Source organism: Dasypus novemcinctus, chromosome 5 (assembly GCF_030445035.2).
Source record: "Dasypus novemcinctus isolate mDasNov1 chromosome 5, mDasNov1.1.hap2, whole genome shotgun sequence".
Lineage (NCBI taxonomy): Eukaryota > Metazoa > Chordata > Mammalia > Cingulata > Dasypodidae > Dasypus > Dasypus novemcinctus.
This window is the reverse complement of record NC_080677.1, coordinates 401048-416646: the sequence shown is the minus strand read 5'-3', so window position 1 is coordinate 416646 and position 15599 is coordinate 401048. Positions and strand designations below refer to the sequence as shown.

Below are 15599 nucleotides of genomic sequence, written 5' to 3'. Positions count from 1 at the left end.
CCTGGTGGGTTTGGTGAGCTTAGGAAAAACAAGGGGATGGGGAGGGAGTGGAAAGACCGGTTCACGGTGTGAGGACTTCCAAGCGATTCATCACGGCATGTGTGCGACAGCGACACGTTCATCACGGCATGTGTGTGCAACAGCGACACGTTCATCACTGCATGTGTGTGCCACGACACGTTCATCACTGCATGTGTGTGCAGTAGCGACACGTTCGTCACGGCATGTGTGTGCGACGACACGTTCATCACGGCATATGTATGCAACGACACATTCATCACAGCATGTGTGTGCCACGACACGTTCGTCACTGCATGTGTGTGCAGTAGCGACACGTTCGTCATGGCATGTGTGTCCGACGACACGTTCATCACGGCATATGTATGCAACGACACGTTCATCACAGCATGTGTGTGCGACAGCGACACGTTCATCACGGCATGTGTGTGCAACGACAAGTTCATCACGGCATGTGTGTGTGACAGCGACACGTTCATCACTGCATGTGTGTGACGACACGTTCATCATGGCATGTGTGTGCAGCGACACGTTCATCACGGCATGTGTGTGCGACAGCGACACGTTCGTCACGGCATGTGTGTGCAACGACACGTTCATCATGGCATGTGTGTGTGACAGCGACACGTTCATCATGGCATGTATGTGCGAGAGCGACACGTTCATCTCTGCATGTGTGTGTGACAGCGACACGTTCATCACTGCATGTGTGTGACGACACGTTCATCATGGCATATGTGTGTGACAGCGACACGTTCATCATGGCATGTGTGTGCGACAGCAACACATCAGGAAATGGGTGACGAAGAATGAGTGAAGGAGATAAAGGCTGGAAGGAAGGAGAGGAAGCAAGAGTGAAGGAAGCTGGGAAAGAGGGAAAGAGAGCTGGAACAGCCTGGAAGGCAGATGCTAGGTCTAACTGAGCAGAGAGTCCAACAGAATGAACCTTTTAGAGGGGTAAGCATTCACACCAGGGCCGCAGAGCACAGAACGCTGTCCTGGACTCAAAGGGGGGTGGAAGCTGGTGGAAGGACCAAGCCTTGGAAAAGACATCCCAGGTAGAGGGATGGCGGGGGAGAATCCACAAGTGCTCTGTTTAGAAGCATACCTCGGCTTCTGCGTCTTCCAGACCCTTCCCTGCCCACCACCATGCCCAGACAGTAATTCCCAGCTGGGAGGTGCCATTCCAGAGAAGAATCTGCTTTCCTCCTACAAGACGTGAGCCCCGTAACCTTATTTCCTGCCCCGTGGGAAGTCTTAGGAAGGGGAGCATTTGAGCCAAACAGCATCTGAATATCCAGGAGCTTTCTGGACACAGAGGAGGAGGCAGTCCATATGTATGAGGCAAGAGAAACTGTTTTTTCCCAAGAAGAGAAAAACATTAAAGGCCTCAAAAACAACCCCCAAAGTAATAACTCCCAATAGTATCTTTATGAGATCCTGCTTTCATGTGATGTAAATTTCACTCTGATATGCTAAGTCGACTCGTAATTTTTATCTGCTGCTATACAAAAAGAAAACAAGAATTTGGCCGAAAATGTGGGCCTCCATTCTCATCAGCCTGTAATCCCTGTGACTGCACTAAATAAAACGAGGATCCGCCCCAGCCCCACACCTGCCAGCGAGGAAAGCGGGGTCGGCCTCGCCCCTTCATTTCCATCCGGCGCATTCAGCCAGCGTTTCCAGGTGCCCACTCTGCACTGGAGGCAGCCGGGGCTTGAGAGGGGAGGGTGTGTTTGTGAAATGGCGAGGGCATGACGCTCAGGTGGCGTGGGAGAGAATGTGGTAGAACCACAGTGGGAGCCCTGCAGGCTGTCACCACCTGGCGACGCCTGTCTTGCCAGCTGGGCGCTATGCAAAGAAGACACTGGCTGCCAAGCTCACGTCCAAAGGTGGGGGCTTGGGAAAGCCCGAGGGAGCTGGGCTCAGCCAGCAGCCCTGGAGCAGGAGGGCGTAGAGGCCAGAATTGTCCCCCGCAGGCCAGCAGGAGAGGAAGGTGTGGTGACAGGGCTGCGGGGAGGGCTGCCGTGCAGAGGGCATGTTCCAGAAACCTCATGCTAGACGTGGCTGCTTCCTGGATATTCATTCTGGCTCTTAACACCCGTGATTCGGATTATAGCAGAACCATAGGGCAGCCAGGGACGGTGTGGGGAGTGGCCCCTGGTAAGGGCGTGGTCCACGTCCATGTGATCTCAGGAGCAAAACAAGAGACAGTAAAGCTGAGCAAAAATCTTTGTGGGCAGCCGATCACACAAAATAGTCCAGGAAAGCATGATGAGAGCGTGGTGGAGAGCCGCCGGGCAGCGCCGCTCTGCCCATAGCCTCGAGAGGCAGGCGAGACTATCCCCCTTCACAGATAAACTGAGCTCAGGGCAGGTAAGCCCCAGGCAGGCGCGCGGTCAGAAGGCTCCCTGCCTTTCCTGTCCTCCTGCACGCGTGACCTCCGTATGTCACCCTGAATAACCTGGTGGAGAGTCAGCAGCAAGCTGTAGCTGCCCTGACTCACCGCACTCGTTCACCGCTGGGGTGGCGCTAGCCCTTGCCACTGCCGCACCTGCGTTTGTCGAGGCACGTGTCAGGGTGAACCCGGCGTAGCCCGTGCCAGGGAGAAGCCCAGAGCCGAGCGGGGACAGGCGCTGCGTCCTGGTGCGAGGGCCGCTCAGCGGGCGCCGTCCTCGCCGGGGGCTCTCGGCGGCCAGCGGGGCTCCCCCTCACGCGGCCCCCGTGTGTTTCAGGGCATGAATTACCTGGAGGACCGGCGCCTGGTGCACCGCGACCTGGCGGCCAGGAACGTCCTGGTGAAGACGCCGCAGCACGTCAAGATCACCGACTTCGGGCTGGCCAAGCTGCTGGGCGCCGAGGAGAAGGAGTACCACGCGGAGGGGGGCAAGGTAAGGGCGCGGCCCCCTCAGCAGAGCCCCCGCCCCCCTGCTGGCCCTGCTCCTGCCCTGGGTCCCGACGGCCGGTGCTCGCCAGGCGCTCTGGGTGCGCTGACCGCAGCCGCCCTGCCTCCAGGCTCCAGCCGGGGTCTCCCTCCAGCAGCTCGCGCCTGAGCTGCTGGGGGATGGGGTCTGCTGGAAGCATGAGAGAATGTTCCTGGCACGTCCAGATGGGAAGACAGTAACGTAGACTCAGCTGCCCCTCTCGGGGGCTGAGGGAGGCCAGTGTCAGCTCCCACTCCAGGAGCACGCGGCTGCCCAGGAGCAGCTGGGAAATGCCGGAGCTGGCCTGGTGGCTGCCCGCTGCCGAGGACAGCAGCAGATGGAACCTCCCTGTGCAGTCCCGAGAGCCCCCGGGTCCCTGTGACCCGCACACGGGGCTGGCAGAAACGGAGCTTCCCCCCTCTCTCTTCTGGCTCGGGGTTCTCCGGGGTGAGCACCACCCAGGACGCTCTCCTGCAGCCGGGTCCCCGGGCTCATCCCCTCCGTTTCACTCCGGCCTGCAGGCTCCGAGAGCTGTCTCCTCCCTGACCACAGGCCCCTGCCAGTCCACAGGGTCCAGCCAGAGCTCCAGGCCACCAGCATGGACACCAGCTCAGCCAGAGCCGGTGGTCTCAGTGGCCCTCAGCCGCGCATTCATGGGCCCTCCTCTGGAAAGGAGAGCAGGGGGGCAGGCCTGGCTTCCCCACAGTTGTCCCTCCTAATTAGTCCCAAGGTGATCTGATGTTTTTCTAAAGAAGGGAGTCAGCAGTTGTCCTAACATTTCATCGCTCGTTACCCCAAGGTGCCTATTAAATGGATGGCTTTGGAATCAATTTTACACCGAATTTATACTCATCAAAGTGATGTCTGGAGCTACGGTGAGTCAAAATCCTGATGCTAATGAATTTTGTGCTGAGGCCAAGCTGGGTTTCATTGTTTGCTAATTTACATTATATAATCTGTCATCCAAGTATTTTTTTCAAGACAACTAATGATAATATAATAGGGCCAGTTGCCTATTATCAAAAAAAAAGAGGAAATTGAGTCTAATTACCATACTAATTGTCATTTAAGATATGGCTGATCTTCTCAGAGAGAGCAGGGAATGGAAAAGACAGAGAAGTTGAACTTAGAAAGGCCTCTACCTTCAGAAACCAAACCCAATTTGACCTCTTGCCATGAATTTGAAGTAAATCAAAGAGAAATGACACACGAGGTTTCATGGCAAAGTTTCCCAGCAGATAAATCGGATTTTATGGTGAATTAACTTAGCTATGGTTTCCTTTACTGAACACAGTCTTTGTCTATCAGAGGTAATAGCTTGACACTGCCTTTTGAGGCTGTGACTGAGGAAGAAAAAAGAAACAAGAAAGAGAAATGGTTATTGCTCCTAGCTCGAAAAGGACCACCTCGTCTCCTCCACGGGGCCCTCTTGCAGCTCCATCCTCACTTGAGCGCAGCCTTCTTTGAACCTCCTCGCATGCCTTGCTCCCTGCCTTGGTGCACATCCCATCCGGAGCCTCACGCCCTCGCTCCTTAAGCAAGTGTCGTGAACGGGTTTCATCGCCATGCTGGGCGTTTTCGCCCGTCCGCGTGGTCTCAGAGTCCAGCCAGCCGTCAGCTGAGAGGCGGAAAGTGCCTTGCCTGCACTGCCCCACTGACGGGTTATCTGTGCAGCCCTCAGCATTTAAAGCAGGGGGTGCTAAAAGGAGGAGCCCTCCCACCGCCACAGAAACGTGCATGTGGAGGGCAATGCTGACAGGAATTTCCAAGAGAAATTTGCCATTTTCACAAAAAACAGAGTCATTCAAGAGACCATCCGTTGACAGTTTTTTTTCCCCTATATTCCATATGGATTTTTTTTTAATTTCATGGGTCTTTGTCCATATTCTCTGCTAGAATGTAAGCTCCACAAAGGCTCTTTGTGAATGAATAAGTGAATTTTTTATTTGTACCTTTGAGCCGCCTGCAATGAATGGACTAAACAGGAAAATAAAGCTCCCCAATGCCTTGTTTTCCGTCGGTCTCAAGGGGTTGTGTCCTCCCCACGAGGGACCCACCTCCCGCCACCTCCACGTGGCGCCGTCAGCCGGCGGGGTCCACAGCGGTGGCCTCCCAAAGGAATTCTCTCTCCCCAGGTTCAGTTCCCCAGACAGCAGCAAAAATACGTCAGTTCAGTAGATCAGGCTTTTGCTTCTCTCTTTAGCATCCTTCTCTGGTTTTCCAGTATGTTCCAAATAAGCCCGGAGCTCCTAACTATGGCGGGTGGGCTCCTGAGCAGGCTCCTCCCACCCTGCAGGTCCGGGTTCCACCCGCCTCCCCCTTTGGCTCCAGGCGGCGTGTATTAGTGAATGCACTAATACACTCCCGAATGCAGAGACCTTAAAAGCTCACGTTCAGTGTCAGCGCGAAGGTAGCCGCCGTGGCCGTGTCTTTACCTGCCTTGGACGTCGTGTTCTCCCCATTTGTAACCCGCTGTCCCTGGCCATGCACTGACATTGTTAGACCATGAGACCAAATTTTTAGTTTTAAAAGGTACAGCCTATTTCTCTGCCCACCCCCCCCCGCCCGGCTTCAGTCAAGGCAAAACACTGGTTTTAAAAAGCGAGGGGCCGGGCGTGTACCACGTGGGAGCTGAAGCCACACCAAGCCTCAGTCCCACTCGCCCTGCGCCAAGGTGTGCCCGCCTCGCGCTCTCACCATTTGTTCAGAGACCAAAAGCCCCTTCCCCTGGGGACCCTTTTAAACGCCTAGAACTGCCACCCCCGGCCAGGACCTGCGACGCTCTTCCTCCCCAGCCCGAGGTGGGGTTTGAGCTTCCCTCGCTCCTGGTGTGCCCCCTGGATAGCGAGGCCCTGGGGACGGCAGGCGGCCCAGAGAGGGGGAAGGGTTTCGTTCACTGTTTAGATTTCACTCTTAACAGCCAGTTTCGGGGTCTCAGGGGCGGCGTGCGGGCCTTTCTGTGCGCACAGCCCCCATCGCCGTTTTAAGTCTCTTAGCCCAAGGTGTGCCATTTTCCCTTCACAAGCATTTGTGTGTTTCCAGAGCAGAGAATTCCAGCAAGGGAGGCAAGGGGTTGGGAGGACCGTCAGATCTTGGGGTGGTCTGGAAAGAGCCTGTTCTACAATGACCACTGCTTTGATTTGTTTTTAATGGTGAAAACAAATTGAGGTTGAAATTTAAAGTGTTTAGATCAAAAGAAACAGATTTGGGAGCAGGTTGTTTCCTTTCTTTATTTTACATTTTTATTTTAGATTACAACATTGTTCAAAATCTCCATCTTTTTGCTTCCTCAGATATACGTCACTTCTGGCAGTTGAGCATGTGAACTCCTGCTCCGTGACTACTAATACTTGTTGTTGTTGGTGTTGTTGATTTTATTGTTATGATTAAAGTCCACATGTATCAGTGACTTATGATTTGCCAGGAATTTTGCCAAGCATCTTATTTATATTAGTTTTCATACCATTGAGACAAATACTCTTATTACCCCACTTTACAGAGAGGCAAGCTGAGGCTTCAAGGGGTCAAGCAAATTGCCCAAGTCAATAGATGTTTTATATAATTTTTTTATAGAGAAGTTGTATGTTTACAGAAAAATGTAGAAAATACAGAGTCCCCATATACCCCCCATTACTAACACTTTGCATTAGTGTGTTTCCTTTATTAAAATTGGTGAAAGAATACTATTATAATTATACTATTAACTATAGTCCGCGGTTTTTAGTTTCTGACTCTATGAATTTGTGCATGCTAATTATCATATCAGTGAAATAATATCGTATTTGTCGTTTTCTGTCTGGCTTATTTCACTCAGCATGATGTCTTCAAGGTTCATCCATGTTTTTGCATGTATGAGAGTTTGATTCCTTTTTACGGCTAAGTTTCCATTGTATGGATATACCACACGGCAATAGGTTTTTGAGAAACAGTAATAAAAAGCGATGGATAAAGACACGGTGTTGCTAATACTGATTCACAAAGTGACGGCTTGCTTCGCTTTCGTCACCCTCTCAGGTGTCACAGTTTGGGAGCTGATGACCTTTGGATCCAAGCCATATGACGGCATCCCTGCCAGTGAGATCTCGTCCATCCTGGAGAAAGGAGAACGGCTTCCTCAGCCCCCCATATGCACGATCGACGTCTACATGATCATGGTCAAATGTGAGTGGGCCAGGGGCCGGGCTCGCGGGCTCACTGGACCGTGGCGCTCAGAGTGCCTTTTTGCGCCCGGCAAGGGGGCGCTCCTCTCCATCGCACAAGGGCAGGCTTTGCTTCCCTGTGGAAACGCTGTCCCATCTTCAGGACAGGCACACCAATCCAGAAACATCTGCCAGCACCCCACAGGCCGTCGTCAAGCACTCACTTGGCGCCTTGAACACCGTGACCCAGTATTTACCCTCGTTCACAAGCGAGGGAAGTCCCCTGTAAGCCATTGCACGAAAACATCCCGTTCTGCGCGTCGCTTGGTGGAGCGCTGAGCTGCCCCACGTTTGGAAGCCTAGTACCTAAGACTGACTGTTTTTAAAATGCCTGCCCGAGAGGCTAATGGAATCAACATTGCTAGTTAATCCTTCCAACCAGTGAGTCTACGTGAGGACTTCGGCAATGTGGCATTTAAACATTTAATCCAGATGAGAGAGCGTAACTTAACTGATGCTATTATCCACCAGAATCTCAAGTGCAGTAGGCTGTGGAGGTCAAACTGCATGTGATAGGCATTTACCCAAGAAGGTAGCATGGAGAGTACGTGATGGGCCAAGTTAATATAAGTACTAGCGCATTTCTGAGCTTTAGGCCACAGTCTAGTTTAGCTTCCTTGCTCTGGGTGGGAAAACTGGGATCCAGAGAGGTTATATGATTTGTCTAAGGGCTAAGCAGTCTACCTTAAAATATCTTGACATCCTGCTGATGGAAAATAAATGCAAACAATGGTTTCCATGCACCAGCTCTCTCTCCAGCTTGTTTAAGCTTGAGTCACTCTATAAGCAAATGTAGAGTTAACAAACGTATCCTCCTAAGGAAGGTACTGAAATCCCCACCCCTCTGATGGGCGTGTGTGATTACTGAGGATGTTACTCTGTGACAGCACCAGTGGGGGGGGCCCAAGCCCCAGGTGCCTTAGTCTTGTTCTAGTTCCCTCAGTTGTGGCTGCTGAGTGTAAATGAAGGTGCATGCAGAGCAGGACATGGCCTGGGGGACGAGGCGCGAGCCTCCCACAGTAGAGACGGGAGAGTTAAGCCCCTGCCTCGCTGCTGTGATAGTACGGACACCCTGGCCCCAGGGAGAGCAGAACAGAGAAAAGCAGAAGAATGTTTCCGTCACTCTGATTCAAATATATTATGGCATTTAAAAATATTACCGCATCATGAACTTTAAACAGTAGTCAGTGCTGGTTTGCCAAGACCGCAAAGTCAACCGCAGAGATCAGGCTTCCTCGTCATTCATTCATTTGAAAGGGTTTCACCTTGCGTGCCTCCGAGCAGCACCGGGCAGGCACGTCTTGCAGCTTCCTAATTGCCCCGTTCTTTCCCACTGCCCCCAGGCTGGATGATAGATGCAGATAGCCGCCCCAAGTTCCGCGAGTTGATTGTGGAGTTCACCAAAATGGCCCGGGACCCCCAGCGCTACCTCGTCATCCAGGTACCAGACCTCCGGGCTGCTCTCTTGTTGCAGGTCAAGTGCCATCAACTGTGAAGCGCGCCGTGCCTCCCTATTTCCTGGGTCACATTATTAACACAGTGCATTAGAGCAAGTCTTTTTTCTTCTAGTTCATCTATGATTATAGCTTTTATTTTTAGTTTTTTTATTATTTTTTTTAAAGATACATAGATCACACAAAATGTTACATTAAAAAATATAAGAGGTTCCCATATACCCCACTCGCCACACCCCCAACTCCTCCCACATCAACAACTTCTTTCATTAGTGTGGGACGTTCATTGCATTACAACGTAAACTAGGGCAAGTCTTGGTTACGCCATAGGCCAAAGAGTGAAATAAGCCAAGTGCATTGGTGGTACCCACCCAGCTCCATCTTCAGCTCCTTCTGAACTCTGCATCCCAAACGTCATCTCCCCACACACCAATGTCCAGTGTATCTTCCCATTTCAATTGACCAGAGCCCTGACCTAATCTAACAGAGGAGCAGGGCGCTGGGGTCAGGCAGACCCAGGTTCAAATCCCTTCCTAGTCTACCACCCTGGGCAACATATTAACCTCATCTCACCAACCTCCTTATCTAACATAGACCAGTGACACCAGCCTCACCGGGCTGACCTAAAGATTCAAAGACATACTATATGCAAGATATATTGCATAAGCCTAACCACGTAGTTCATACTCAAGAAATGGATCAGCTTTTCCTCTCTCTTCTAAACTGTTTGCATTTCATAAAATGGCTTTCAGACATCAAGGAATTTTTAATATTTTCATTTCAGGGAACTTTCAGGGAGCTATACCTCTGAGAGCCAGGGATTTTTCTTATTACTAAATTTGCAAACCTACAGGCACTTGGTACCAATGGAACCCTGTAGCCGAGAAGTCAGGTAGTAGAGACACTAAGAGTCTAATGATCTCAAAATCTCTGCTCCAGGGAGATGAAAGGATGCATTTGCCAAGCCCTACCGACTCCAATTTTTATCGTGCCCTGATGGACGAGGAGGACATGGAAGACGTCGTCGATGCAGACGAGTACCTCATCCCGCAGCAGGGCTTCTTCAGCAGTCCCTCCACGTCTCGGACCCCTCTCCTGAGCGCTCTGGTACGAAGCTTCCCCGTGCTCTCGGGCTGTGTCTCCTGGTGGGAATGCCACACCCATCTAGTGGACGTCACAGGGACCAGGACGCAAACTGCAACTTGAGGGCAAAGCAAAATTAGCAGGTCCAATAATTGTATTATTTCACTGCACTGCAACAAACCTAATAGTCATCTTTCTAGGCCAGTTAAGAAGCAGAATTAAATCAGAACTAAGCCCCCACCCACTTCTTTTTTTAAAAAAAGATTTATTTATTTCTCCCCCCACGCCCTCTTTTTTTTGCCCCCACCATTCACTGTGTGTTCTTGTCTTCTCTTTGGGCGGCACTGGGAACTGATCCTGGGACCTTCTGGAGTGGGAGAGAGGCACTCAATCTCTTGCGCCACCTCAGCTCCCTGGTCTGCATCTCTTATTGTCGCTCCTCGTGTCTCTTCTTGTTGGATCATATGGCTGTGCCAGCTCTCCGTGCAGGCCAGCATGCCACACGGGCCAGCTCGCCTTCACCAGCTGGTCCCAGGAAGTGAACGGTGGACCTCGCATATGGTAGACTGGAGCCCAACCACTTGAGCCACTTCCGCTTCCCCCCACCGCCCACCTGCTTAAAACGCTTTAAGTTTAAGGCAAAGATCAGGCTCTTTAATGCACCCAGGGGAGCTGGGTGAGAACACGCAAGCATGTTGTGAGTAACGTTATCATTTCCTTTTCAGAGTGCAACCAGCAACAATTCCACAGTGGCTTGCATTGATAGAAACGGGGTATGTGTGAACACCCAATGGACCAGAATTCAGCAGCAGCTCTGTGCCATAGCTCTACTCTACCCAGAAAATGTCTGTCTTGACCACCATGCCTCTCCTTCCTGCGTGGTGTCTTCCCTGCACGGCTGTGCAAAGCACGGCCCACGGGCCAGCGGCTGCGGTGGACCCGGAGGCTTCTCAGAAAGCCCTCGGGCCTCCTCCCACGCCCACTGAGCCAGCCCCCAGCCCGCACTGGGTGCAGAAGCAGCCTTCCAGGTGCAGCCTTGAGACCTGTGCTGGCCCTGCAGGAGCCTCCAGCCGGCCGTGGCTATTCTGATTTTATAGTAACTGATGAAAATGAAAGTTGAAAGTTCAGCTCCCCATGCAGCGCACGTGCTCAGTAGCCCCGGGCGGCTGGGGGCTGCCGTACTGACCCTCACAAATTACAGAGCATGCCTATCACGCGCAGGCTCTGCCAGGCAGCTTGGCTGGGGCCGGGCGCTTGCCCTGGGGTCCGTGGACCAGCAGCAGGGGTGTCCCCTGGTGGGGAAGGGGGGTTGTGTCAGGCCCTGCCCCAGATGTGCTGAATGACAAGCTGCATTTTAAAGAGTTCCTGGGAGATTTTTGTACACGTTAAAGTTTGAAACGCTTCCTTTAGAGTATCCCTGGATTTTTTTCCACCTTTCCAATTTCCTCTCCAGCAGAGCTGTCCAGTCAAGGAAGACAGCTTCCTGCAGCGCTACAGCTCGGACCCCACAGGAGCCCTGCCCGAGGACAACACAGACGACAGTTTCCTCCCGGTGCCAGGTGAGTGTCATGCTCTGAGACGGTCACGCACCTCGGCTTCTCCGTCCACAGCAGCAGGCCAGGGCCCCCGTGCCAGACGCATCTGTCCCCCGAGGTAGATGCAGAGGTGTGACAATGGCAAGTTTGCAGACACCGTCAGGGAGCACGAGGCAAACACGCAGAGCGACTCAGCGCAGGGAACTCGAGTGGCGTTTGGGCGTGCGCCCTGTAGGTTTGCTGCGATAATGCCTCTGAAGCCCTTCCAGAACTCTGTAGACAGTGGAGAAACACATACATGCGTACCTGCATGGCAGGCTCAACCCTTCTCTCTCCCATTCCGACTCTGTTTAAACAACAGGGAAGCATTGTCTCCTGGTTGCGGGGAATGGAAGGCCTGCTTGCTGCCAGCGGAGGCGGCCGAGCCTCCGGGGCCCCTTAGCCTGCAGCCCGGCTTCCTGTCCCGTGCGTTGTCCTCGCCTTTCTCTTCCAGGTCCCCGCCGGCCTCCCGCTTCTCTTTATGAGGCCTGGGTGGTCTGGATCCAGACCCACCCCGGCTCGGTTAGCCACACCTTAGCTAAAAATGGCATGTCAGGGTCCCATGACGATGGGTTCACGCCCAGAGGGACGTGGGCTGGGTTAAGAACACACCTACACCGGGCGGCGACCCCACCTGCCGTTGCGTGAGGGCCCCGTGGGCAGCACGTGCCCCAGCTCTGAGCTGGAAAGGCCCAGCGGAGTCTGTACTGTACTAGCCTACGGTCCATTCCAAGAGTGCACAGTGGGCCTATCCGGAGTGGACTGCGGGTGGCACAGCTTCCTCATGACTACCCTTGGAGCGTCAACTTCAGAAATATTGACATGGGAGAGGTTTTCCCCAGCTCGGGAGGCCGCAGGGCCTGCCCCTTCCAGGGCCGGGCGCGTCCTGGCAGCCAGCTCCCCGGGTGTGTCTCGCTCGCGCGCCCCGAAGGCAGGCTGTCTCCTTGACAATGTAACCACCTTTGTGAGAAGTACAGAGAGGATGCGCTCTGCAGCAGAGCGCGGCCGTGGCCGCCCACCCTCTGCTGCTAGTTGGTGCTTGGGGTGGTGGTTTGCCGGTGCGTTCACCTCGGATTTCTTTCCAATTTCAGAATACATAAACCAGTCGGTCCCCAAAAGGCCCGCAGGCTCCGTCCAGAACCCTGTCTACCACAACCAGCCTCTGAACCCAGCTCCTGGAAGAGACCCTCATTACCAGAACCCCCCCAGCCACGCAATGGACAACCCCGAGTATCTCAACAGCCCCCAGCCCCCCTGCGTCAACGGCGTGCTGGACAGCCCCGCCTGCCGGGCCCAGAGAGGCAACCCCCAGATTAGCCTGGACAACCCCGACTACCAGCAGGACTTCCTCCCCAAGGAAGCCACCCCCAACGGCGTCTTCAGGGTGCCCGCGGCGGGCAGCGCGGAGTACCTGAGGGTGGCCCCGCCCAGCAGCGAGTTCATTGGAGCGTGACCCCTGAGGATTATAGCCGCAGAATTCCCGACTCTCTGGCCACCAGGACCAAGCCGCGGCAGCTACCCCAGCACTGACGGCCACTGCTCTCGGGCCTGGGGACTGATCCTGCCCCATTTCCCCTGATCGACCCATTTTCCAACCAGGAAGTGCCCCTCTAGCCCGCACTTTGGGAAGTTGCAGGTACATTCCTTTTCTTCAAACTGTGAGGCTTCCCGAAAAACGCATCTGGCAAGAATGTTGTCCATTTGGGCAAAACTTTACCTCTCACTGAGGTATATTTGGAAAACAACAACAAAATATACATATATGGAGCTTCATCCTTGGGAGTCCTTGGGGCTTACGTTGTCATTCCTGGTGGTGTTTTGAATGGGCAGTTTCAACAAGGAAGACGCTTGCCTGTGGCACCTCTTACACCCAATTGATCCAGGCCAAACCGCGACCCAGAGCACGGGCTCCAAGTCTTCCAATCAACGTGTGATTCCATTGGCTGCCCCTCAAGACTCTTCCCTTTCAAGACAACTGAAAAATCAAGACGTCCTCCATGCCCGAGGCAAGCCTGACTGGTACTGTATCAAATCATGGTGAGGGACAGAAGGAGAAGCCCCTTTGTTCCTGCCTGGGCAAGTAAGAAACAGAGGCAGGAGTTCTCAGACTTAATTTTGTACAAATGTCCCCATGGTACTTACCCTCCGTTCCCCGTCCAGTGTTGGCTCATCGCAGTCATCAGCCTTGCCTGTTTACTCGGCGTTCCGTTGTTCTGGACCTTGGTGAGATTTCTCCATCTTGCTGTCATGCATCGGCAAGAGGAGGTGGTACGTCAAAGCACAGCTGAGGTTCCAGCTCGCGTTGGTTCATCGACGTTCAGACCAACAACCTTTAATTATGAGGGAGCAAAAGCGCCAAAGCTCACACAGTACCAGCACCCCACATTTATGTCTCAAATGAAAGACATCGAGCCTTTGGGAGCCCCTATCAGGAGTCGAGAAAAATGAAGCTGCTCTCAGAACTCATTCAGCCTTACCCCCATTCCTCCCCACCCCGCAAAAAAAAATTAATTTAGGGTACTTGTGGAAGATAATTTTCTTTTTCTTTTATTTTAAATGTTTTTTACTCAAAAGGTACTTTGTGCCTCCAGGTAAGCTGCCCCAAAGCCTCTCTAAGCCCTTTGTGGGGAAAATTTAAAAAAACAAAACAAATTAAAAAAAAAAAAACGATTCTAGGTCCTATGGCAACTATGCAAGAACTTACAGCTCTTGGCTCTGTAGGTACATTTTACAGTCAGAAACAAAGATAAAATTATTTTTTGCATGGAATTTAAATGGTAAATATTAGAGTTTTAAATGTATGCCTTCACAACATCTAAACGTGTTCTAAGAAAAATTATTTTCTTTCTTAAAATAATTTCATTATAAATTAGGGGATCCACCTAGTTAGGATCCCAACTTTGTTTTGTGATCTGTGTGTCCCTGCAACCTGACTGATTAAATGGCTTTGTAAAAAGTGTTCTAAATAATCTTCAGTCTCACATCCTTCCCATCCAGTTTCCCAAGGAAGAAATGTTTCCAACACTATTTTTGGCCTACAACCACATACACATACAAAATTTTTCTTGTCCTTTTAAATTATTTATTGACAATCTCATGGATCAGTTTTGTTACCAAAATATTTGATTTTGTCTCAGTGGAAATAAAACAACATTCTATTCAGTTCCATTACACTTGCAAATACTTTTAAGCACCTATACCAGGCAGGCATAGGCACTAGAGATAGCAAAATAAGTAAAAAAACATAATTCCAAGAAACTCTCAATTTAGCAAAGGACATGGATTCATAAATACAGCCTTAAAACTGCAGGACAAGGGCTAGGCCACAAGCGTCAGTCAAGCACTATGGGAGCAGAGAGGCCAAAGGAGGCCAAAGGACGCAATATTGGAATTGCTCCTGAAAGATGCTCAAGGTTGAAGCCACACGGGAATTTGAAAGTACATTCCCAGCAGAGGGAACTCTGAGCCAGGAAGCATCTGGCAGAAGGGTCCACTTTCTAGGCAGAGTTAGGTCATCCTAACCAGCTATTCTCCTTCCAGCCTGGGAACGCAGCTTGCAGCATTCCCCAGCTCCTCTGCATGTCATTCATTGGGCATTTGACTGTCTTCTTTGAAAACGATTAATGAGAAAATGAAGCAACATTTCTTAAGAATCTGAAATTTCATGCCATCATCAGTAAACACTTGAACACTTTCATTAAGGAACATAGCTTATTCAGAACGTGGAAAATGAGTATCTATTCTTCCATCACTTACTTATCAGGAGCAGATGAATGAGGGAGGGCAACTGCAACCCAGTCAAATTGTAGCAATTGAAATCCTAGTATTTTTGTAATTTGAAATATTTTACTATACCGTAATAAACAGCAAAAACTACTCATGCTTTCTTCTCCTTTGTACTTCAATTTTCCTGCAGAAAATTTAGTTGCTAACGTCTATGAATCCTAAGATCGTGTTTACCCAGATGTTCTCGCTGTGCCTGCCAGGAAGGAGAGGGGACCTTGAGGAGTCCTAGAGCCCAGCACCCCCCAGGCCCTGCCTGCCAGGAGGGCTCAGCCGAGTTCCCTTCTTCCAGCGTCACAGCCCGGGGGGACAGAGCTCAGAGGTGATAGCCCATCCCCTCGCTCTTCTTCCTCGACTGACCCTAAGTCGCTGGGCTCTCCGGAGACCTGTCTGCTGTCTCTTCCTCAGCCAGGTCGTGCAAAACCTCTCCCCACGGCCCCAGCCTGAGCTCAGGTCTGTGGAAACACAGTTCAGGGTAATCTAAGTGACGGCTGGGAGCTCACATTTACAATGGCCATGAACCTTTTATCCATTTTCTCATTTAATGTTTATGGAGCCCCTGTA

The 15599-nt window shown here is 51.8% G+C and overlaps 1 protein-coding gene across 2 annotated transcripts in view; it reads left to right on the top strand.

Moving 5' to 3' along the window:
* Nucleotides 1–15128, top strand: part of EGFR (epidermal growth factor receptor) — a 202452-nt gene extending 187324 nt beyond the window's left edge. Inside the window, exons 21-28 of one of the 2 annotated variants that reach the window (XM_058296580.2) lie at nucleotides 2754–2909; nucleotides 3742–3817; nucleotides 6957–7103; nucleotides 8485–8582; nucleotides 9535–9702; nucleotides 10404–10451; nucleotides 11135–11237; nucleotides 12344–15128. In XM_058296580.2, the coding sequence (XP_058152563.1) occupies nucleotides 2754–2909; nucleotides 3742–3817; nucleotides 6957–7103; nucleotides 8485–8582; nucleotides 9535–9702; nucleotides 10404–10451; nucleotides 11135–11237; nucleotides 12344–12705 (1158 nt within the window). In that variant the 3' untranslated portion in view covers nucleotides 12706–15128. Of the gene's footprint in view, nucleotides 1–2753; nucleotides 2910–3741; nucleotides 3818–6956; nucleotides 7104–8484; nucleotides 8583–9534; nucleotides 9703–10403; nucleotides 10452–11131; nucleotides 11238–12343 lie in introns of both variants that reach the window. The other variant, XM_058296579.2, reaches the window with a different exon arrangement.
* Nucleotides 15129–15599: the final 471 nt, after the last annotated feature.